Below are 23,004 nucleotides of genomic sequence, written 5' to 3'. Positions count from 1 at the left end.
AGCAGAACTAAGCAAATCTCAAACACACCCCTCGAAAAGACTGATGCCCACTAAATGGGCTTCTAAAATAGATCCTGTAATCCTGAGCATTTACAAGGCGGCAGACCTCCTATAAGGGAGTAAATACAAAAAAGCGCCTGTTCAAATGCTAGGTCGGTGGATAGAAGCAATTTCCTCAGAAAGCTGAAGGCACCAAAGGTTATATTTGTTAGCATTTCAGTGTTTGCCAAATTCAGCTACTGTGGAGACTACAGATTCCCTATTTCCCAGAGATTCAAAATTCAACGGCCCCTCTCTAACTATGACTCAGGGTCGTGTCGTCACCACATTATGCCCCACCAACAACAACCTCCACTCCATCCCACCCCCTGGCCTCATGAGTGCAAGTACTATTGCAGCTGCCAGCCCAGGAGACGGCCATTCTAAGGCTGTGTGTGGTTGTCTGCACACTCATGCGCCCTCACCCAGTGGTCCTGGCCTTGCTATGATGCGCGAGTTGAGGTGATTCTCTGGACCCTGGGGTGAAGGCTGCTGGGACAAAGAGAAAAGCTAACGCAGAGCTTTACCTAGCCTCCTTCCTTTGGTGGTGGATGTTAACGGAACATATTTGGGGTCTGAGAGTATGGCAGCACCACAATAAAGCCTTAAAAACCTGTACAGTAGAATTCCGGCTGTAACCATGAAGCCTGATTGGGAAGAACTGTGATTGCCACCAACCCATAATCACTGTGTCGACCACAACAGGCAGCAGCGGCCAGCTCAGGGACAAGCAAAGCCTTAGGTCCCTTTGCCTACCTAATCTTCAATACGCCTCGCCCCAGTCTAGACCACCTGGAGGCCTCCAGCTCCGGGCGAAAGGGGAGCCCGAGAAGCATTTTGTAGAGGGAAACTGACTGCGCCTCCCTTCGTTACTCCTACACTTCCGGCAACCACTGAACTTGAACACACCAGGTCAATCGTCCCCAGATGTGGGACCATCAACGGAAAAGTGCTACAGCTGCGATCCCACCCCTTCCGCCTGGTCCGCCTGGATCCCGCCCCTTCCTCCGTTCTCCGGTTTATCTTTTTCCGCCGCGGGCTCTCAACGGCCGGGATCCTGACTATTTCCTAAGCACTCCCCTGCGTCTTGGTTTCCGCACGTGGGAGGCCCATCCCGACCCGTGGGCACGATGACCCGCGCTCCTCGTTGCCCAGCGGTGCGCTCTCTGCTGCGCAGCCGATACCGGGAGGTGTGGCCGCTGGCGACCTTTGTGCGGCGCCTGGGCCCTGAGGGCCGGCGGCTTGTGCAGCCTGGGGACCCGAAGGTCTTCCGCACGTTGGTTGCCCAATGCCTAGTGTGCGTGCCCTGGGGCTCACAGCCTCCACCTGCTGACCTTTCCTTCCAGCAGGTGGGCCTCTGGATGGGATCTCCATGGGTCGGGGGCGGAAAGTCGGGAGGACGAAGGATAGCTCATGTGTCAAGACCCTCTTCTCCTTACCAGGTGTCATCCCTGAAAGAGTTGGTAGCCAGGGTTGTGCAGAGACTCTGCGAGCGCAACGAGAGGAACGTGCTGGCTTTTGGCTTTGCGTTGCTTAACGGGGCCAGAGGCGGGCCTCCCATAGCCTTCACTACTGGTGTGCGTAGCTACTTGCCCAACACGGTTACCGAGACCCTGCGCGTCAGTGGTGCATGGATGTTGCTGCTGAGCCGAGTGGGCGACGACCTACTGGTCTACCTGCTAGCGCACTGTGCACTCTACCTGCTGGTGCCCCCAAGTTGTGCCTACCAGGTGTGTGGGACACCCCTATACCAAATTTGTGCCACCAGGGATACCTGGCCCTCTGTGTCCGCTAGTAACAGACCCACTCGAGCCATGGGCGGGAATTTCACTAACCTTGGGTCCGCACACCAGATAAAAACCAGTAGTCACCAGGAAGCACTGAAACCCCTGGCCTTGCCATCACGAGGTACGAAGAGGCATCTGAGTCTCACCGGTACAAGTGTGCCTTCAGCTAAGAAGGTCAGGTTCGATCCTACCCTGAGAGTGGAGGACGGACCCCATAGGCAGGTGGTACCAACCCCATCAGGCAAAACATGGGTGCCAAGTCCCGCTGAGTCCCCCAAAGTGCCTACTGCAGAGAAAAATCTGTCTTCTAAAGGAAAGGCATCTGACCTGAGTCTCTCTGGGTCGGTGTACTGTAAACACAAGGCCAGCCCCATATTCCTACTGTCATCACCACCCCAAAATGCTTTTCAGCTCAGGCCATTTACTGAGACCAGACATTTCCTTTACTCCAGGGGAGGTGGCCAAGAGGGGTTAAACCCTTCATTCCTACTCAACAACCTCCAGCCTAGCTTGACTGGGGCCAGGAGACTGGTAGAGATCATCTTTCTGGGCTCTAGGTCTAGGACATCAGGACCACTCTGCAGGACACACCGCCTACCAAGTCGATACTGGCAGATGCGGCCCCTATTCCAACAGCTGCTTGTGAACCATGCAGAGTGCCAGTATGTCAGACTCCTCAGGTCGCATTGCAGGTTTCGAACAGCAAACCAACGGGTGACAGACACCTTGAATACCAGCCCACAGTACCTCATGAATTTGCTCCGCCTGCACAGCAGTCCCTGGCAGGTGTATGGTTTTCTTCGGGCCTGTCTCCAAAAGGTGGTGCCTGCTGGTCTCTGGGGTACCAGGCACAACGAGCGCCGCTTCTTTAAGAATGTAAAGAAGTTCGTCTCGTTGGGGAAGTACGCCAAGCTATCACTGCAGGAACTGATGTGGAAGATGAAAGTAGAGGATTGCCTCTGGCTCCGCAGCAGCCCAGGTGAGCACGGCTGACCTCCAGCGGCTGACCTCCAGTTGAAAGCACCGTCGCGACCTTGAACGACCTTGAGCTTGATGACCCGCCCAGAAAAGGGAGACAGTGGGTGGCAGTAACCCAGGTCCCCAGTGCTGTGGTGGCTTTATGCAGTCAATGGCTGAACGAGTCCCATCAGATGGTCTCTGACTCCAAGCTCCCTCCAGGTCACCTTTCGAAAAATAAGATTATTGTCCAAGACCTGGGCATGTCCTCAGTGCTGGGAGGCGGGGGGTGGGGCGTGGGTGGATGGGGGGGGGGGCTGTCTTTCTTCCAAGATGGAGAGACAACCAAGTGAGCTCGAAGGCTAGATTTAAAGGGTATTCCTGGGTAGGTGACCTTTATCTTACTCCATCTCTAGAGGCATTCCATCACTGGGGCATGGAAGCTGAAAACTTACTGGGAAGGTCTGTAAACTTGCTGACCCATTGTCCTTGCTTCAGGCTAGGTCAGCTTCTAATGGCAGGATAGTTTCTGACTAGCTACCTAAAGCCTGGGTTTTTGTTTTTGGTTTTTTTTGTTTTTTGGTTTTTTGGTTTTTTGTTTTTTTTTTTTTTATTGTAACTTCCTTGCCTGGATTTGCCCAGTTCTTAGGCCTGGTCTCCTAGACTGCCAATTTGAAGCCTGTAAGGAGTCAGCCTGTCTCACTACTACAGGTTATCCATAATCCCCCTGTGGAACGGTGCCTCGCTGTTAACAATGGCAGGCCTACACGGGAACCCACTGTCCTTGTGGGAAGTGGAGTGCCTGAGTTTCAAAGGTTCTTCTGGTTCTCCCAGTGTGCACATGTGTGCTTTAACTATAATGTTGCAGCTACTTGGTCCACAAAGGGTAGGGTGAAGATGCCTGTCCCATCATAGGTATGAGAAGGGACTGTGGTGTGGAGCCTGGTGCATAAAAGGAGGACTATCTGTGTAACTTGGGAGGCTGCAGAGCCTGGACTCCCATGCCCTCCTTGCCTGGTTTTCTGGGTTTAATGTTGGGATTGGCCCACTGAAGTTACTACTTGGCCCCTTCCCTTTCAGCCAACCCTCCTGTTACAACCTGTGCATGTATGAAAGGGACCAAACTCCTATCCTTTTTCCCTTCTCCCAAACTCCTAGGATATTAACAGCTTATGGGGAAAAGATGGTAGAGCCATGTTATCCACCATGGATGATCTTGGGAAGCTCTGAAGTAAGCCTTTAAAAGTACATGTCTGGCAGAGTGTGGTGACAGACACCTTTAATCCTAGTACTCAGAGGCAGAGGCAGGTAGATCTCTGAGTTCAGGGACAGCCTGGCCTACAAAGTGAGCCCAGGACAGCCCAAGGCTCTGCTGCTAAGAGAAACCCTGTCTCAAAAACAAACACACAAAAAGCATTCCTGCCCTGGAGGTGATAGGGCACACTTTTAATCCTAGCACTCTGGTGGCAGAGGCAAGAGGATCTTTAAAGAGTTTAGGGCTAGCCTAGTCCACAGAGTGAATTCTAAGACAACCAGGGCTGCACTCAGAAACCTTATCTTGAAACAAACAGAACATCCTGACTCTCCAGCTGCAGCAGAGCCTGCTTGGCTATTGCAGGTCATCCCACCTGAGCACTGACATCTCATTCCTTCCAGTCTCTCTGGCTCCCTTACCCACAGCTGTCAGCATGTGTTGCTCAGGGTTTCTGAGACGCCCCTGGAGGAAGAAGATACTATGCAGCACCTCTGCATCATGTCTCCTCAGACAAGTAGAAGCTCTCCTTATTCTGGACACAGTCTCCTTCCTGCTTAGACTGGACTTTGCCAGATCCAATCCATTTACATCCAGTTTTATGATTGCCTTTCCAGACTTGTTTGAACATGTATGTCTCTGCTGCTCCAAGAACCCCTTTGACCTTCAGTTTATCTGTGGAAACTTAAGCATGCTCTCTGTTAGAGTTTTCTTTAAAATTTTATTCCTGTCTCTTCAGGTTCATTCTGGCTTTCCACCACTACCACCACCACCCCAACATCATAGGTATTTGACTACATGTTTCCTTCTGGATACTGCCTTAGCTGCACCTAGTGCTTCTGTATGTGGCCATTTTGATATCAGTGGTTTTGGGGTTTGGAATATATATTTTTTTTCTAGAATTTTTTTTTTTTGAAAGTGCTGGAAACTTGCACCTCTGAGCAGGCAGTTTTTCTAAATGTTCGCTGTATTTCTGAATCCTGAAATTTTTTGTGTCCACTATGCCAAATATATACAGGTAAAGTCCACATCCTCTCTGGTCATGAAATAGGAAGAGGGCTTGGTTCCTCACTGGACAGCTGGGCCTATTGCATCTTACTCTGGTGGTAACATGCAACATTGTTAAGTGTGTGGACTAGTTACAGATTTTTATTTATTTTATGTTTGTTTATTTGAGACAAGGTTTTACTATGCAGTCCTAACTGTTCTGTGACTTGTTTATAGACAAGGCTGACCTTGAGCTCACTGAGATTTGCCTGCCGGAGTGCTGGGAGGTGTGTGTCACCACACCCAGCTGGAATTGTTATCTTTCTGATTAGAGAATCTTTGATTACCAGGATACTAATTACATCTCTAGTAATATTTTGGGTTGGTTTTTGTTTGTCGGTCTTGTTTTTTGTTGTTGTTTTTTGGTTGTTTTTTTGTTGTTGTTGTTGTTGTTTTTGTTTGTTTTTTGTTTTTTGTTTTTTTTGAAACAGGTTCTCACTAAATTGTTCAGGCTGTCCTCAAATTTGTAACCATCTTTTCTCTCAGCTTCTGGGGAAGCTGGGATTAAAGGTGTGAAAACCTGCAGAGTTTCCATCTACTTCATTAGTTTTACATGTATGTGTTTTGCTTGCATGTATATCTGTGCACCACTTGCACGCTTGGTAGCCACAGAAGCCGGAAGAGAGCATCGGCTCTCCCTGAACTGGCGTTACAAGATGCTTGAGAGCTGCCACGTGGATGCTGGGAATGGAACCCCAGTCCTCTGAAAAAAAAAAAAAAAGCAGCCAGTATCTTAACAGCTGAGCCATTTCTTTAGCTGGTTTGCTCTTAACTCTTGCTGGGCCCCTGGTGTCCTGCTATCTGAGCAACTGTAAAGTGCATTTCCTCGATGCACTTGTTTTCATTCTGTCTTTACCTTCTAGCAGTAAGAACTGTTCTCACTGTAATGCACTGATCTCTGTCAGCGGTCACCTGACATTTGAGCCTTAACATACTTGGAACTCTGCAGCTTCTCCACTAGCTCCTATCCCTCTGCTGATTGATTTAGGTCTGCCTTCAGCCTCTTTGTTCCCAAATTAAACGTCATTCTTGTTGTTTTTTTTTTTTTTTTAAGGTCACTGCTTGTTTAGTTTTAGCCTTCCACACCATCTTCTCCATATATTGACTTAATTTATTGATCATTTTACGTGTATGAATGTTTTGCCTGAATGTATGTATGTGCACTATGACAAGCCTGGCGCTGGAGCTGACCAGACTGGAACTACAGTTACAGGAGGTTGTGAGCTACCACCTGGACCTCTGCAACAGCAGCCAGTGTTCTTAACCACTGAGCCAGCTCTTCAGCCCTGTTTCCATCTTTTCTTTGTTTATTCTGTCTTCTAGCTTGTATCTCCTTCAGGGATTCCTCTTCTCCTTCACAAGTTTCCTTTGTATTCATCATTGCTGGTAAACCCACCTTTACTTGGATAAAGAGTCCCTGTCCCCACCCCCCGCCCCGTGGTATCTGAAGATACACAGAATGTATACAGCTGTTATGGTGCATGGAGCTCACATGTCCAACATGGCAGTAAGAGCAGCCTGTTCCCTACTTTGTCCTAGGTATCTCTGAACTGAAGTACTCAGTGGCAATGGGTGTGTGTGGCCCGTGACCCGATAGTATAGCACCAGCTTCCACTGAGGTTTGCCTGTGTATGTGTGTGGAGGTCTGAGATTGATGTCTTCTTTAATCACCTGGAGCTTGCTGATTCAGCCAGAGTCCATCTGTCTTAGTCACTGTCGTATTGGTATTACAGGCACATGGCACCACTCCTGGCTTTTAAATCTGATGATTGAACTCCGTTTAGAGTTGGTAGAAGCTAGGGTTTGCTAAGTCAATCTAGTCCAAAAGAATCACGGGATAGTCACAATGGTGCTAGGTCAGATTCAGAGATTGGTAGTGAATGGCTGCTTATTGGGGGATGAAGGATGTCTCAAGAACATTTCTCTTTCAGTCGGCAGCATTTCATCTGTAGTCAGTAGGCCTGCAGGATCCCCACTACAGACCAGGCTTTGTCATGGAACTTTAGTTTACAGCATGAAGAAAGCACACACACAAAGGTTAAACTAGTTTATTAATACATTTTATTAGAGCCCAGCATGTCCAGAGCAACACCCCGTGGGCTCATTTGGGGACCCATGGCTTCCATGCTGGACATTGCGGGTCTGAGTTGAGTCATGGACGTTGCGTATCTCCTTTCAGGGAAGGACTGTGTCCCCGCTGCAGAGCACCGTCTGAGGGAGAGGATCCTGGCTATGTTCCTGTTCTGGCTGATGGACACATATGTGGTACAGCTACTTAGGTCATTCTTTTACGTCACAGAAACCACATTCCAGAAGAACAGGCTCTTCTTCTACCGTAAGAGCGTGTGGAGCAAGCTGCAAAGCATTGGAGTCAGGTACCACACAGCATCTCTCCGATATCGGTGCCTCCTGTTTGCTTACACAGAGGCTCCGATGCCCACAGTGTGTTGTTGTGCCCGTGCTCTGCCTCAACGCTTTGGGGCTAAGTGCTCTGGTCAAGAGAGAGAGTGAGGCTCATGGGGCAGGAGACTCGAAGAATGGAGACAAGACAGGGTGTGATCAAGTCTCTTACAAAGTCTCTTTTATTGAAGGGAATTCTGAGGTATTTATACGCTTTTGCCACGTGCCTTGTAGGCGCGTGGATACCACGTGCCTTGAAGGTGTTGATATGACGTAAGCCTTACAGGCATCTATAGCGTGGACAGCACGTGCACTGTGTGCCTTGCAGGCGTGGATACCATGTGCGCCTTACAGGCATATATGGCCTGGATAGCACGTGGACAGCACGTGAACTGCATGCCTTGCAGTCGTGGCTACCACGTGCACCTTGCAGCTGGGGGCAGTAAACAGCAACACAAAATATGTGGGATATCAGAGTGTGCTTCAGCTGTTGTAGGCTATTGAAAACCAAATCTCTTATCAGGGTATATGGTTCCAGATGGCTGCAAAGATAATCTAACCACTTTCTGCTAAAAGTCGGCTCCCAACAGTGTGTGGCACCTGCTAGCCTGTGCATGGACCTTGAGGGCATGGACTCCCTGTAGCCATCAACTGGAGACCCTGCTTTCTTGCCTGAGAAATCATAAGTTGGATCTGTACCACCTATAGGATCACTATAGTAGGAGAGCATTTTATCAAACAGGAACAGAGCTGAGGATTCCACCTCATGTCTACCCCTGAAGGAAGTGTCTCCTCAGTGGGAAACCACAAGGGTCCACCCTGAGAAGTGGCTGAGGTTCTGTGAGCTGGAGTTTGCTTTCTCAGCAGAAGGTACAAAGGCTGAGCTGAGGGGGCAGAGGAGCTGCCAGGCAAGGCTTGCAGAGAGACTACCATGTTAACTTTCTTTTTCTGTTTGTTTTTTGTTTTGGTTTTGTTTTTCTTTCAAGACAGGGTTTCTTTATATGGTCCTGGCTGTCCTGAAACTAGTTCCATAGACTGGGCTGGCTTCAAACTCACAAAGATCCGCCTGCCTCTGTCTCCCAAGTGCTGGGATTAAAGGTGTGCACTGCCACCACCAGTTTTCTTGAGGTCCAGCCTTAGCTATGTATCACACATCACCCACCCATTGTGCTTGTAGAGATCCTTAGCAGCTAGCACAGGGCTTCCTGGGGTCAGGCAGAGACACTTTTTGCTTTCATACCTGTGCCTAAGCCTGTATATCCACAAGAGTCAGCAGATTGCTTCAAGTGTCCTGGCCAGTGGGACCCCCAAGAAGGGAACACCAAGGGCAGACTATGGGACCAGATGTCCCTGGTGCCAACACAGGCTACATGTCATGTACCCTGTCCAGACAGTTCTATGGGGTGTCTGGTTGGTGTGGGTTGCCATGGTCCTAGATGTAGCCCCATAGCGTGGTCGGGTGTCAAGTACTCCAAGTTCCCAACCACCCTGATGGGATGTGTCTCGTGAACTTCCTGCATGCTCCTATCGTAACTCCACGGTGCTCTCTGTAACAGGCAACACCTTGAAAGAGTGCAGCTACGGGAGCTGTCACAAGAGGAGGTCAGGCAGCACCAGGACACCTGGCTAGCCATTCCCATCTGCAGACTGCGCTTCATCCCCAAGCCCAACAGTCTCCGGCCCATTGTGAACATGAGTTATAGCATGAGCACCAAAGCTTTTGGCAAAAAGGTGAACTTGGCCCCTGTACTGATCTATACTCCGACTTAAGTAAGGGCTCATGAAGTTCTGAGGGGGGCTAAGTAACTTCTTGTTCCTGAGTCTAAAAATTCAGCATATGGAAAGGTCTTAGAGATGGTCTCAAGAGCCAGAGGACTTGGGACACAAACCCTGGAGATCCCTCAGGGATCCTGCCAGGTAAGGTAGGTACTATATGGCCTCTATGCTAGGGGGCAAAGTAACCAGGGGCCAGCTGCCACCCATCCCCACGTCTGGATGTCAGCAACAGCTCTGACCCTTACCGGTGCCTGTGTAGTCATTAGTAATGCCGCAGAGGACAATGTGAAACTATTGATGTCTCAGCTCACCTGGAGGACCTCTGTGAGTGAAGGTGACCCTGAACTTGACTCTAGCCCAGTGGGAGTGTTTCTAGAAGGCAGTGCCCCTGGGGGTGGGTGAGAACAGGTTGAGGCAGGTTGGATGAGGGTCCCAAATACAGTCAACTGACTTAGTGAGCTAGGTCTTCTAAGACTCTGGCTCTGGGCTGAGCTATAGGAGTCTATTTTGAGAAATCAGGGTGGTCAGGGGGCAGTCTGCCAGGTCCCTTTCTAATGTGTGTTCTATGGTTCTGGCTCAGGCCCAGCATTTCACCCAGCGTCTCAAGACTCTGTTCAGCATGCTCAACTATGAACGGACAAAACACCCTAACCTTATGGGGGCTTCTGTACTGGGTATGAATGACATCTACAGGACCTGGAGGACCTTCGTGCTGCGTGTGCGTGCTCTGGACCAGACACCCAGGATGTATTTTGTTAAGGTGATCATTTGGACTCCTGTCTCTCACATTTGCTCTCATGGTCTGGGCTCTAGGGACCTCCTTGGGGTAGCCAACAATGGGTGAACCTGTTGCAGCCTCAAGCTGGTGATTGGGAGTGTTGGCCTGCTATCCTATACAGGCCAAAAATGTTATGGCCTCCTGTTCTCTCATGATTAGGAAGACCTCATTTGGGGGGTGTGGAGGGAACAATAACTAGCTCCCAGGACAGTCTTGAGCTCGATATGGATTCCCTGGTCAGTACATTCCAACCTCTCTGGGCTCTGCTCTGTGGGCGATCCCTTTGGATGCTGGGTCCTTTTCAGAGAAGTAGCCAAGCCTAACTACCACCAGGGCTTGGATGCTTCAGTATCTATGTTAGCCAGGGGCCCTTGTAAGCCTTGAGGTTCTTCAAGGATAAAGTAGGCTTTCCTTGTCCTAGGGCCTCAATCTGGACAATGGGATAGAGAGAGGACTATAGTCCCACTGTACCCCAGGGTCCTTTGTCTGGCACAGGAAATCTGTGGGATGCGAATGTGTGGTAGTAGAGTAGAGAAGCATGGGGTATCCTCCTGCATCTCTCTATCTCCTGCAGGTTTGCTATGGGCAGGTTGGAACCCAGGCACCAAGGACAGAGCCAGGAGGACACCTGACCCTGGATCCAACCACGCTTAGTAGTACTCACATGTATTTTACAGGCAGATGTGACTGGGGCATATGATACCATCCCTCAGGACAAGCTCCTGGAGGTTGTTGCCAATATAATCAGGCACTCGGAGAGCATGTACTGTATGCGCCAGTATGCCGTGGTCCGGAGAGATAGCCAAGGACAAGTACACAAGTCCTTTAGGAGACAGGTAAGACCATAGTGGACTCTTGTCAGCACTGTGAGCATGTTAGTGGCACAGGCCTGTTCACATCATGGATATCTAGTATCTCTCAGTGACACAGGTGTGGCTGTGATAGGTCCACATTTGTGGCATGTCCATGAAGGCACGGGTGTCCATGGTGCCAGTGGTCATTTGTCTGACCCAGCCTGCCTCCATCTTTGCAAACTCCCAATGGAGCTTCCCCTTCCAGGAGATACCTGCAACTATCCTCCCTCAGTCTCTATGGCAGCTTGAGATGTATGTATCCAATGATCTCTTCAGTAAGCAGGTGGGGTCTGCAGGTTTAAAGGTGGCAGAGTTTGCACTTAGGCCTGAGAGAGGCACAGGTGACTTCCTTTGCTTCTCCCTGAGGTAGGACATACAAGGCTCACAGGCACACCTTATACATGTGTGAGTATGTGCAGTGGCCATATGCCTTCTGTGCCAAGGGCATATTCATAATCACTCCACCCAGGAGATCCCTTCCCTGCTTCGACCAGAGCATCCACCATGAGCCTGTGGAGGGGCTAGAGGACAACATGGCAGAAGCTAGTTTTCTCTTGTCTACCATGTGGATTCTGGGAATTGAATTAAGTCATTAGGTTCGGCCCTGGGTGTCTACTTGTTGAGCCTTTGATGCTCCAGCCCCAGGTCAACAGCTGAAGTTACACATTTCTCTCTAAGAGCCCTCTGTAGTGCCATGCACATTCTGGCACGTTGCCAGCTCACTCTTCATTTATTTATTATAATTTATGACAACCTCTTGGTTGTTTAAAAGCATGTTACTTAGTTATTTTGAAAGTGCAAGCATTTTCTGTATATCTTGCTTCTCTTTTCTAGGTTAATTCTTGTACTTTAACTACTGTGGGTGACTTGACATCTGACACTGCGACAGTGCCACGTGACACATGGGATTTTTGTTCATTTTGTGCTATCACGTGTTAATGGTATATACGTTTCATTACGATAGCTTCATACGTGTGTATAATGCATTTTGACCATATTCACACGTGCATGGGAAATTTTAAAGTTCAAAGGCAATGTGCAATCTCAACCTATGAGAGAATGAAGCAGAAGGGTTGTAAGTTCGAGGAGTCAGGGCCACTTAGAGACTACAGCGATCACACCTCTGGATGCCTCACACCTGGCATACTTGGGCTTGGTCCCATGAGGTATCAGTAGATGGCGCTGTATTCCTTCTGGTGATATCCTGTCTTGCAGACATGGGTCTTGATGGCCACTTTGATAAAATGTCAGGCCTCCTAGAGAGTCTGTTGCAGGAGATGAAGGAGCCATCTTCCCCCTACCCTGTCAGCTCTGCCTCTTGGCCACACATTGTCTCTGTGGAGAAATCAGGGTGCTGCTTGTGTTGCCATCATTGGTAACCACAATTACGGAGACACCTGGCCCGAGGGAAGTTGACTGTGGTGAGGGCTGCTGTTTCTTTGGCAGAGTGGTCCCACGTCGTTCTGTAGTTGGGCTGTGCCTGGCCTGGCCTGGAAACCATTTGTCCTCTGGTTCTTCTCAAGTATTCACCTCTTCTTTGCTACAGGTCTCCACCCTCTCTGACTTCCAGCCATACATGAGCCAGTTTGTGAAGCATCTGCAGGACTCAGATGCCAGTGCACTGAGGAACTCCGTTGTCATCGAGCAGGTCCCCATGCTTCCTATTAATGAGCCACACCTGGGGGAGCTTCCCACCTTTACTTAGCTGCTTGCTTCAGTGCAGAAATGTGACCAACAGGCTCCTTGGTAGTGGGTACCTTGAACAAGGGTAGCAGGACTGGTAGCAGTCCTCATGACCTAACCAGAACCCTCCGACTTAGGGAGGGCATGCTAAGAGTTACTGTGAAGTGCCCTTTACACCCTCTTGTCTCCCATACCCCAGCTGTTCCATGAGTGAACTGGTAAAAATATCTTCTTCCTCAGTTTTGATCTCACGATCATCTGACAGTTCACCTGCTCTTGGAGGACAAGGTGGACTTGATCTGTGGTCCCTATCTTGGCCCATTATGTCAGAACCTGTGTTTCCAGAAGCCACATACATCTCCCACACAAGTCAGTGGTTCTACAGAACCTCCTTTCATACATATTCTGCCTTTGGGGCAGTCATGCTGAGACTTTTGGACAATTGTCTCTTGGCTCATAGGGGTACTGTGAGCTGTAAGGTTCCAGACCTAGTGCTGTGGGTGCAGAAAAGGCTACATCACTGCTTTGTAAGTTACATACCCTGTCACCTTGAGTCAAATTCAACCTAGCCATTCAGTGACACTTGACCCTGGCTCCACCCCGACTTTATCATAAACACTTGGGCTTAAATGTGCATATGGTGGCAGCCCGGTGCAGCCTTCAGCATCCTGATGCTACTCTGTCTACATGCTTTTCTAGAGCATCTCTCTGAATGAGACCAGCAGCGGCCTGCTTGACTTCTTCCTGCACTTCGTGCGTCACAGTGTCATGAAGATTGGTGGCAGGTGGGCACAGGCATGGGGCAAGTGGGCAAGAGAGGCAAGACAGGTAGGTAGAGGCTATCCTGGCTGCTGAGCAAGGTGCCTGCTGACTGGCTACAGCAGTTAGAACTCTGAGTGGCTGCCTCCTCCTCTCCCTTCCTCCCTGCTCCTCCTTATAGAATATTCTTGCCCTTGTGCTGCTGGCTTTTGGGTGCAAATATGTATCAAAGAAGGTTCTGTAGAACCACTGACTTGTGTGGGAGATGTATGTGGCTTCTGGAAACATATAAACACAGAGCTGCCTACCCATGAGGCCTTAGGAGCCCCTGGATAAGCATGGCTCCAGTGAAGTTAATGATTTTGTGTGCCTCGAGCTCATGTTGCCACTTTGTCAGAGCGGCACCTCACCTGTGCAGCCAGGCATGGGGCACATAGAGCACCGAAGAAGAGAGTACAGTGCCCGTGGCTGAATCCGCCCAAGACTACCATGAGTTATGAGCCAGACCAGGCACTCTTTTTTCTTTTCTTTTCTTTTTTTTTCCCCACAATTTGGCTTTATTCCAGAGGCGCAGGATGGTTTGACGTGTGTAAGTCTGTAAACACATATAATGACACAGGTGCTCCTAAAGATAAAAACCACATGATCGTCTCAACAGATGCAGTAAAGGCTTCTGACAATAGAACTCAGAGGCTCTGTAACTTAACATTTACAAAATATGGAACACACTGTAAAATAATCAAGCTTATAACTCATTTTTAAGGAGAGAGAGAAAAAAAAAAATCCCAGGTACTCTTTAAAAAGCACAGCTGTGGTGAAGAGGACCCAGGCTGGCTCTGGGCTGAAGCTGCCTACCAGCCTGCAAAGACCTGTTCTGTGAGTCTGGATCAGATGTGAGGTTGAGTGCTTGAGCATTTGGTTGGGCCTCTTGTACCCAAAGTCCCCACCTGGAGACTGGTACAACGGTGTGCACATGGCTCCTTTATGCTGAGCAGTAGGAACCGACAATGAGTACCAGTGACCGGTCAGCACTGCTCCACTCTGCCTCACGTTTGGGGGCCAGGGGTCCCAGCCCTCGGGTCAGTCAACAGGGTCTACCAAGAGAGAGAGTGGGGATGGAGGGACAAGAGAAGCAAAGAATGGAGACAAGACAGAGGATCTGATCAAGTCTCATTTATTGAAAGGAAATCCTGGGTATTTATACGCTTTTCCACGTGCCTTGCAGCCGTGGACAAGCAGGGGAACACAGCTGAAGACGGTTTACCACATATGCCTTGCAACTGGGGGCACTAAACAGCAAAACAAGATATGTGAGAAAAACAAGATGTCTATCAGAGTGTGCTTAGCTGTTGTGGGCTGTTGAAAAACAAGTTCCTTGTCAGGGTATATGGCTCGAGATGGCTGCAAAGATGATAGCCGCTTTCTGCTAGGAATCGGCTCCCAACACACCCATACAGAACAGGATTCCAAGGTTATTAGAGATGAGCTCAGGCAGGACAAGGAGTGGTTATCTAAAGTCACAATATATTTTAGGATATAATTGGAAATGTCAGATGAGAATGCTGGGACACCACAAGCTACAAGTGTGCAACTGAACATATTTTCACAAACACAGCCAAGGGAAGGGTGCTCCTGAGTCCTGATAGCACTGAGAACAGATTTATGAGTCTACGTCTGTGTGGCAGGAAACTTAACCTACTCCTCATGTGGTTCACTTAAAAGTCAGATCCATGTGCACTGCGCCTTGGAGCTTCCTGGTGGTTACTCTAGAGGATCTGAGTAAATGTGAGGGTGCCTCCCTGGGTGACTGTCTTCTCCTGACCATCTGATGACACCCACCCCTGCCAGCAGCTCATGTCTGCACCTGCATGTATGTTTGGTTCTGTTGTGTTCTCTGAGAAGGCGCTAACTTTTTCACACAGCTGTCACCAAGAAGAATTATTATTTGCTAATGATCTATTGTGAATTTTCCCCCAGATAAATATTCGGTTCAGGAGGCTCATTGCTTGTTATTCTTGTGTCAGTTTTAGAAAAGCCGTGGAGTCAGGAGACAGGGATGTAGTCCACACCACCCCAGGTCATAGCGGGAGTGGGGAATGGAAGAGATAAGGGTGGTACTTAATTTATTATCCTCTTAGGTCTTAGCAACTGACAGTGGTAGATACCACTGTTTGTATATGTGACCTGTGAACATGTTCACTGAATGGCATCTGTTTATTCATGCATACACGGGGAGGGGTGTCAGGTACAAGTGTGAAACTCACCATGGCTACTGCTTCTGACCATAACCATCACCATTACCAGGTACTACATGCAATGCCAGGGCATCCCCCAGGGCTCCATCCTATCCACCCTGCTCTGCAGTCTGTGTTTCGGAGATATGGAGAACAAGCTGTTTGCTGAGATACAGCAGGATGGGTAAGTGTTTCTTCATTTTACTGCTCCCAGGGGCCGGGTCACTGAGTGGGTGTCACAGCTGGTCTATGTTCCAGACACAAAGGCCATTGCCTTCACTTCATGAAAAGCTGTCAAGCATCCCAGAGTCATTTCTGTTAGGATAATAAAACTGTCATTCTCTTCTTTTGAAGAATCACTTTGTTTTGTCTATGTGCATTCCTATAGGTTGGCTACTGAAAGGTGGATGGTCTGTGAGACCTCTTGATGTGTCTTCTTTTTAGGTTGCTTTTACGTTTTGTTGATGACTTTCTGTTGGTGACACCTCACCTGGCCCAGGCAAAAGCCTTCCTCAGGTAAGGACCATCATGCCTGGGTTTCTGTTGTATGATCAAGATATGTGAGGAGGTCTATCCATAGGCAAGCAGTCTGTTGTTTAGCATTTGCCGATAGGGGAAGCAATGCATGTCTACAAGCGTCTCAAAGTAACTACAAGAAAATAGGCTTTAGGGGTCATAGGAAGAGGACTCCTTGCAACATGGATGCTAAGATATGACCCACAGAGTCAAGTGAAACTTTCCACTTGTCTGAGGCTTGGCCAGATGGCCTTATTGCTCCATTGCCTACACAGAAGACAGGAGCTAGGCTACAGCCCAGAGCAAGACTGCCTGGTGTTCCATCAGGGTACCCACAAGCATCTGCTCTCGCTGGTCCCAGAACACCTCTGAGAACTTCTGTGGCATATGCTGGGTGCCTCCAGGCTCCCATAACCAATGTTCCTTCTCTTATTCAGCACCCTAGTCCGTGGCGTTCCCGAGTACGGCTGCATGATAAACTTGCAGAAGACAGTGGTGAACTTCCCTGTGGAGACAGGTACCCTAGATGGTGCAGTTCCACACCAGCTACCTGCTCACTGCCTGTTTCCCTGGTGTGGCTTGCTGCTGGACACTCAGACTTTGGAAGTATTCTGTGACTACTCAGGGTAAGCACACTGAGGAGCCATGAGGTCATAGGAGCAGATGGTACTGTGGGTACTACATTCTGTTTTCTAGACACAAGAGATCATGAGGCCTTATGTGATAAAGGCCAAAAGGTGTCCCCTTCTTCATGGAGATGGGCATGGGTAATATAAAAACATCTTCAGCCTTGTCCCATGTCTCCTGCAGACCATGGAGCCAAGGTGTTCCTCTGTATGAAGTATAAGGGGCTTGGAGGGGATGGGAGCTAATCTCCATCTACCAGGAGCTCACAGCCCAGATTTTGGCTCAATATAGATATGAGAGATTTGAGATGGACACCGGCAAAAAGAGCTGGACCATTTTTTTATGAGTGAAAAGCATGAAAATTCTGACATTACGGTACAAGACGGACAACCTGCCATGTTGACAGCTGTCTATTCTGAGCTTAGATCCAAACTCCCTGTCTCCATTGTGCTCTTTGGAGGGTTACGTTGTAGGGGAAGAGTTGGGTGCAGACAAGCTATCTGTACAGTGCCCTCACAGGCCTGGGCTTCTCAGCCTCCCTACCTTTGTATGCTGAGTTGGTCCAGTCCCTGGGATTCAGCTCGGACTTCTTGACTTCACCCTCTGCCTCCCAGACCCACTTTTGCTGCCCCAGCCCCTAGCACTCTTGGGTGTCATGGAGTCATGGGTAAATCAAAGAAGAATTTCCCCTCTGAACATACTGCTAGAGCCAGAAAACAACACACCCTTATAGGAAGCCAGGCTGGCCCTGGACAGGGGCCATTAGAGACTGTATGTAGATCAGCATGTCCCTGCTTCCAGAGTCCATGTTAAGAGTGGCTGTGATCTCACCCTCTGAGGCTTCAGTGTGGCTGCATCAGCTGAGCTCAGTATCCTTCCGCCTGAGCCAGGGACAATGTGTCTGGAGATCAGCCAGAGTTACTAGCAACATTCTAAAGGAAAAGCATCATGATAGGAATTCCTTCTCCCCAAACCGCAGCTCACATACAAAGTGCGATGACAGTTGACAGAACACCTCTTCCTCTGGCCTCCACCCACATGCACAGGCATGCACTCATACACGTATAAAAATAAGAAACCTGACAGAGGTAACTGTACCTGTCACTTGTATTCATCTTTGAGGATGTAAAGTTATTGGATGACAGGAAGGCACTACCCTTAACCCTGTCCTGCACACGTCCCATCTGTCATCCCAAGGTGACCAAGATGCATCCTGCAGTCTGCAGGTGTTCGACATCACTGTAGTGTTCCCTTAATGTTTGCTGTCACCAAGATCTGGCTGGAGAGAATCTGTGCTCCAAACATAGCCCTGTGCTGTGAAGGTGCTCTGTCAGGCTGCAGCCACTTAAAGAACCACAGGGTTGTGACTTCCTGTAAGTTTCACAGTTCTTTCTGAACTGAATTTTCACAGCTCTTATTTGCCACCAATGAGCAAAGATGTCTGGTAATCCCAAGTCCTGATAAAATGGATGTTGTTCACTACATCTGGTTGGGTTTGGCTGTCCAGGGCTTCTGGTAGTGCCGTAAGCAAGTCTCCAGATCTAGAATGGGTTTCATGTGTGAAGGTCCAACCCCATCTAAGCCTGCAGTATGTGGCAGAGAGGGACAAGAGGTGGAAGGGCACTGGTGTTGGTCTCTCAGGAGGAGCTAGTGTGGGAATCACACAGGATACCTTTGTGCTGCAGTTATGCCAGGACCTCAATTAAGACGAGCCTCACCTTCCAGAGTGTCTTCAAGGCTGGGAAGACCATGCGGTACAAGCTCTTGTCAGTCTTGCGGTTGAAGTGTCACAGTCTGTTTTTAGACTTGCAGGTGAGCAAACGGGCAGCTACCTCATCTGTTGGATCTTAGTATAGGTCCTGTTCTGCGTGGGGGGGGGGGGGGGGGGTCATGTTCATGGATATGCACGTGTGTGTACAGGTGCAAGCTGTGTGTGGGGGGAACATGTAGAAAAGGTGGACGTGTACTGAGGACCCCTGAGCATCTATCCTGCTCATTCCCATCACTTTCCAGTACTGACATTGCTCCCACAGGGAGAGAGGTTCCCTGGATCCTGACCTTGGCTTTGGACTCTTGTGCCATGGCTCCTGAGGTCTCTGTTCAGGAGGGGCCCCTGTGGTGGGCTTCAGCCTCAGCTCTCGCCTGCTTCCTCCCCTCTGCTTCCTCCCGATGGGGGCCTGGCTTGATTTTTTGGGGGTTTTTTCCACAAGTGGCTTTCTTATCCTTCTTAACAACAACACAGAAAGTGTTCATTTGTGATCTCAGGGACATTGCTGATGGTTCTCTTTCTCTCGGGACTCCAGGTGAACAGCCTGCAGACAGTCTGCATCAATATATACAAAATCTTCCTGCTTCAGGCCTACAGGTGAGACATGAGCTGTGCCACCACTAGAGGGAGCCACAGGCCAGAAATGCCAGCCATGCTGTCTGCTGGGCCTCTCAAGCTGAAGGCAGAGCTGCTATTTGTTCCCCCTGGTTGGCATGCTGAAATGCAGTCAGGAAAAAGCAGCATTTAGTTAAGTCTCCACACAACCCCATATCTGTGAGATAAGAACTTCTTCTGATCTCCCTGTGCTGGGAGCACATGTAACCTTATGTGCTGACCAGAGCCTGTAGTCTTGAGACAGCAGGAGATGCTGGCATACGGAGACCCCAAGAACCCACCTCAGAAAAAACAGGATGGGGAAGGGAAGCGGGAGGACTCAGAGCCCCAGAAAGCAGAGAAGCCAGTCTTGCACCAGAAGGCACAAGATGCATCTAGCTGAAAGCAGCTTGGATATCATGGTGCCCTACACATTGGCTTGAGCCTTTGGAACATTCTTGTCCTTGGTAGTCTGCAACTTAAGTCAGGTGCATTAGGCCAGACCCATGTCACTCATTCACTCATTAATTACACAGTCACTACTAAGCATGACTATAGGCAGCATACATCGGCCCTTTCTTCTGAGGTTTCCTGTAGGTGTGGGATTGGTTTCTCTTGACTCATGAAAGGAGAGCTACCTTGCAGAGCTGTAGCAGAGGGCACCACTCTGCAGGGAGTTAGCAGATAGTCACACCAACCACAGGTCAGATTTATGCCGCTGTGGATCTGGCTGCCTCTTACGTAACCTCCCTGGTCACTGGGGCTGGGTGTGGGGAAGAGCTTGAAGATACAGTTTCAGTGTCGGGCAGTCTACCTTCAATGTGATATGATATAGCAGGTGCACAGGGCACCTGGGAAGGGACTAGTTACATGGCAATAGACAGGGATGAAGATATGTGCACACACACATGTGCTTGTGTGTTCACTTATAGTTGTAAGTCATTTGTACATGCAATTATATGATGTGCTGCATATAAATCTCTGTATATAATTCACATGTATGCACAGACAAGAGCTTGTGCTCGTGTATACACATGTGCACAGTTACCAGGGCCTCTTCCCCTCTGCTGTGGCTCCCTCCCAGGTTCCATGCATGTGTGACTCAGCTTCCCTTTGACCAGAATGTTAGGAAGAACCTCGCATTCTTTCTGGACATCATCTCCAACCAAGCATCCTGCTGCTACGCCATCCTGAAGGTCAAGAATCCAGGTGCGTAGATGGCTGAGGGCCAGCATTCTCGTAGGAGGAGTGGGCAACATGCACTCAGTCAGGAGCTAGTGTAACCACCCATCCTTCCTGGGCCTCAGCCCTAGCAGGTCAGGGGGTTGTCAAGAGCTCCTTGGAGGCCATGAGTGTCTGTGGCCAGCTGGGTTCTTCAGCCTCTGTCTGATCCCCCAGGAGTGAAACTAAAGGCCAAGAATGCCTCTGGCTCCTTTCCTCCTGAAGCTGCACGTTGGCTCTGCTACAGAGCCTTCCTGCTCAAGCTGGCTGCTCATTCTGTCATCTACAAGTGTCTCCTGGGACCTCTTAGGACAGGTGAGTGAGCTCCCTCCCCTCAGTGAGTGCCTAGGTGAAACCAAAGTTAGACGGTAGATGCCACACCCATCTCCTGCAGAGGGGTCCATTCACAACTTCCTTCTCCTCCTTCCTGCTTCCTCTGTTCTCACTGTGCCTCTTAGTTCAGGAGAGGCCCATGGGGTGACACATTTCACTCTCAGGAACCTTCTGATCCATGCCTGGTCCTTTCACAGCTCTGCTTGCCTGCTTCCTAGATGCAGAGGGTTAGGGGTTGGTTGTCAGGTTCCTGTCTTGCTTCTGTTTCCAGATTGTCAAGCTTGAGGTCCTTGTGTGTCCACTGTGGTAGTGGTAGTGGTAGTGGTGTGTTCCTGGGTGGGACTCCTGCTTACGCCTGGCCTACACATGGCCAGGACTTGACCCGGGCAGGCTAAAGAACTACCTCACCCCTTTGGAATGAAAGTTGAGTACATCTTCTGTTGCAGCCCAAAAACAGCTGTGCCGGAAGCTCTCAGAGGCGACAATGACCATCCTTAAGGCTGCAGCTGACCCAGCCCTAAGCACAGACTTTCAGACCATTTTGGATTAACTGTATCCCATTTAGCTGGATGACCATGGGCATTATAGCCTCAGCACTCCTGGATCCGTGTCACAAGAGGGACTGACCTATTGTGAGGCTAGGTCATCCTCCAAACCTCTGTGTCATGGGTGGTAGTGTGGGAGTTTTTCCCAGTGCTCTGTTTCCTATAATGGGCTTGATTTCTTTCCTGATACCCTCAGGGAAGCAGATCCCATCCCTCTTAGTGGCAGGAATCCACTAGCACCAGCACAGAGCACATGGGTACCGGCACAATGGACAGATGTGAGATTCCTGGACCCTGGAGTCTTTTCACACCTAACCATGGAGCCTTTCCCAGTACATCAGAGTGTCTCCAAGATGAAACAGGACATGGAGCCAGTGGCCTAAAATATACTCGGAATTCAGGTGACTGACTGCCTTAGCTACTTATCTACTGCTGTGATAAAACACCAAGCCAACTTTTTTTTTTTTTTTTTTTTTTTTTGGTTTTCTGAGACAGGCTGTCCTGGAACTCGCTCTGTAGACCAGGCTGGCCTCAAACTCAGAAATCTGCCTGCCTCCCAAGTGCTGGGATTAAAGGCATATGCCACCACTGCCCAGCCCAAGCCAACTTGTAAAAGCAGGATTTTTCTACTGGAGCAGTAGCTGAGAGTTTACATCTTGATCTGTAAGCACAAGGCAAAAGAGAGGGGGTCAGGAGAACTATCTGGGAAATGGTGGGAGTCTTTTTAAAAAAAAAAAAAAAAAACTTTAATTTTCAGTGGTAGTATCACAAATAATTAGGAAAGGTGGAGGTTTAGATCCAACAGGTCACAGTGAAGTCCACAGGGGTCACACTGGGGATATTCCATGACTTCTCTGAAGCTAAGATTCCTTGGCAGCAGTTGACAGTAACCATGGTGGGTATCTACTGAGATCACTGAGGATAAAATAAGGCGAGGTGTATTTGTACCGAATTTGAAAGTCACACACAAATAAAGAGTAGATCATGGAATTGCTTTCTGTCATCATACTAATTTGAACTACCACTCAAAAGGACTTTTACTTACATGTTTTCTGATTCCCGCCCCCCACCCCCCACACCATAGATCTTACAACTCACTATAACAGTGTCCTGTAACTCACTGTAGATTAGATTAGGCCTCAAACTCACCTGGATCCACCTGCCTCTGCCTCCCCAGAGCTGGTATTAAAGGTGTGTGCCAGCCACTATTCCCCAGCCTGCTTCCTGAATTACTAACCAGTGAGGACACATTATTCACCCTTCAGCACCAAGCCCCATTCAAACTACCATCCCATATCTTTTACATAAACTAATTTTCCCCCACTCTAGCCTGATTCCTTCCTCAAGTTTTATGAGTCTCCCATCTTTGAACCATTCCCTTTGCTGAGCCCACACAATAGAGGTCTTAACTCCTCCTTTTGCTTTGCCCTCCCTCCCTCCCTCCCTCCTTCCCTCCCTCCCTCCCTCCCTTCCTTCCTTCCTCCCTTCCTTTCCTCACTTTTACCCTTTTATTAAAAATAACTCTTCAGCACTTAGGAGGCAGAGGCAGGCGGATTTCTGAGTTCAAGGACAGCCTGGTCTACAGAGCGAGTTCCAGGACAGCCAGGGCTACACAGAGAAACCCTGTCTCAAAATAAGTAAGTAAGTAAATAAATAAGTAAATAAATAACTCTTTTTCTCATACAATATACCCTGAATACAGTCTCCCCCTCCATTCCTCCCACTCTGTCCCCACCTCCTCTCTCCTCCAGACCCACTCCCTTTCTGTGTCATCAGAAGAGAACAGGCTTCTAAGAGGTAACATCCAAACATGACAAAATAAAATATAAGATAA

General features: G+C 49.1%; 1 protein-coding gene across 4 annotated transcripts; it reads left to right on the top strand.

The window, feature by feature from the left end:
• The first annotated feature begins 1,039 nt into the window (after positions 1 to 1,039).
• Positions 1,040 to 22,160, top strand: Tert (telomerase reverse transcriptase). 4 transcript variants are annotated; one of them, XM_034523546.2, is made up of 16 exons: positions 1,041 to 1,388; positions 1,482 to 2,805; positions 7,262 to 7,457; positions 9,039 to 9,213; positions 9,839 to 10,018; positions 10,714 to 10,872; positions 12,437 to 12,538; positions 13,273 to 13,358; positions 15,637 to 15,750; positions 16,011 to 16,082; positions 16,520 to 16,708; positions 18,395 to 18,521; positions 19,013 to 19,074; positions 20,156 to 20,280; positions 20,470 to 20,607; positions 21,072 to 22,160. In XM_034523546.2, the coding sequence occupies exons 1-16, from the start codon at positions 1,170 to 1,172 to the stop codon at positions 21,173 to 21,175; spliced, it is 3,372 nt and encodes a 1,123-aa protein (XP_034379437.1). In that variant the 5' UTR covers positions 1,041 to 1,169; the 3' UTR covers positions 21,176 to 22,160. The 4 variants fall into 4 exon arrangements, 3 of the variants coding, with proteins under 3 accessions (XP_034379437.1, XP_076772444.1, XP_034379439.1); XM_034523548.2 differs by lacking the exon at positions 1,041 to 1,388 and having other exon boundaries at positions 1,632 to 1,769; positions 2,384 to 2,805; XM_076916329.1 differs by lacking the exon at positions 1,041 to 1,388 and having other exon boundaries at positions 1,532 to 1,769.
• The last annotated feature ends 844 nt before the right edge of the window (positions 22,161 to 23,004 follow it).

Source organism: Arvicanthis niloticus, chromosome 19, assembly GCF_011762505.2.
Source record: "Arvicanthis niloticus isolate mArvNil1 chromosome 19, mArvNil1.pat.X, whole genome shotgun sequence".
In the NCBI taxonomy this organism is placed as follows: domain Eukaryota; kingdom Metazoa; phylum Chordata; class Mammalia; order Rodentia; family Muridae; genus Arvicanthis; species Arvicanthis niloticus.
The sequence above is the reverse complement of the archived record's forward strand: the minus strand, read 5'-3'. Positions and strand labels throughout refer to the sequence as shown.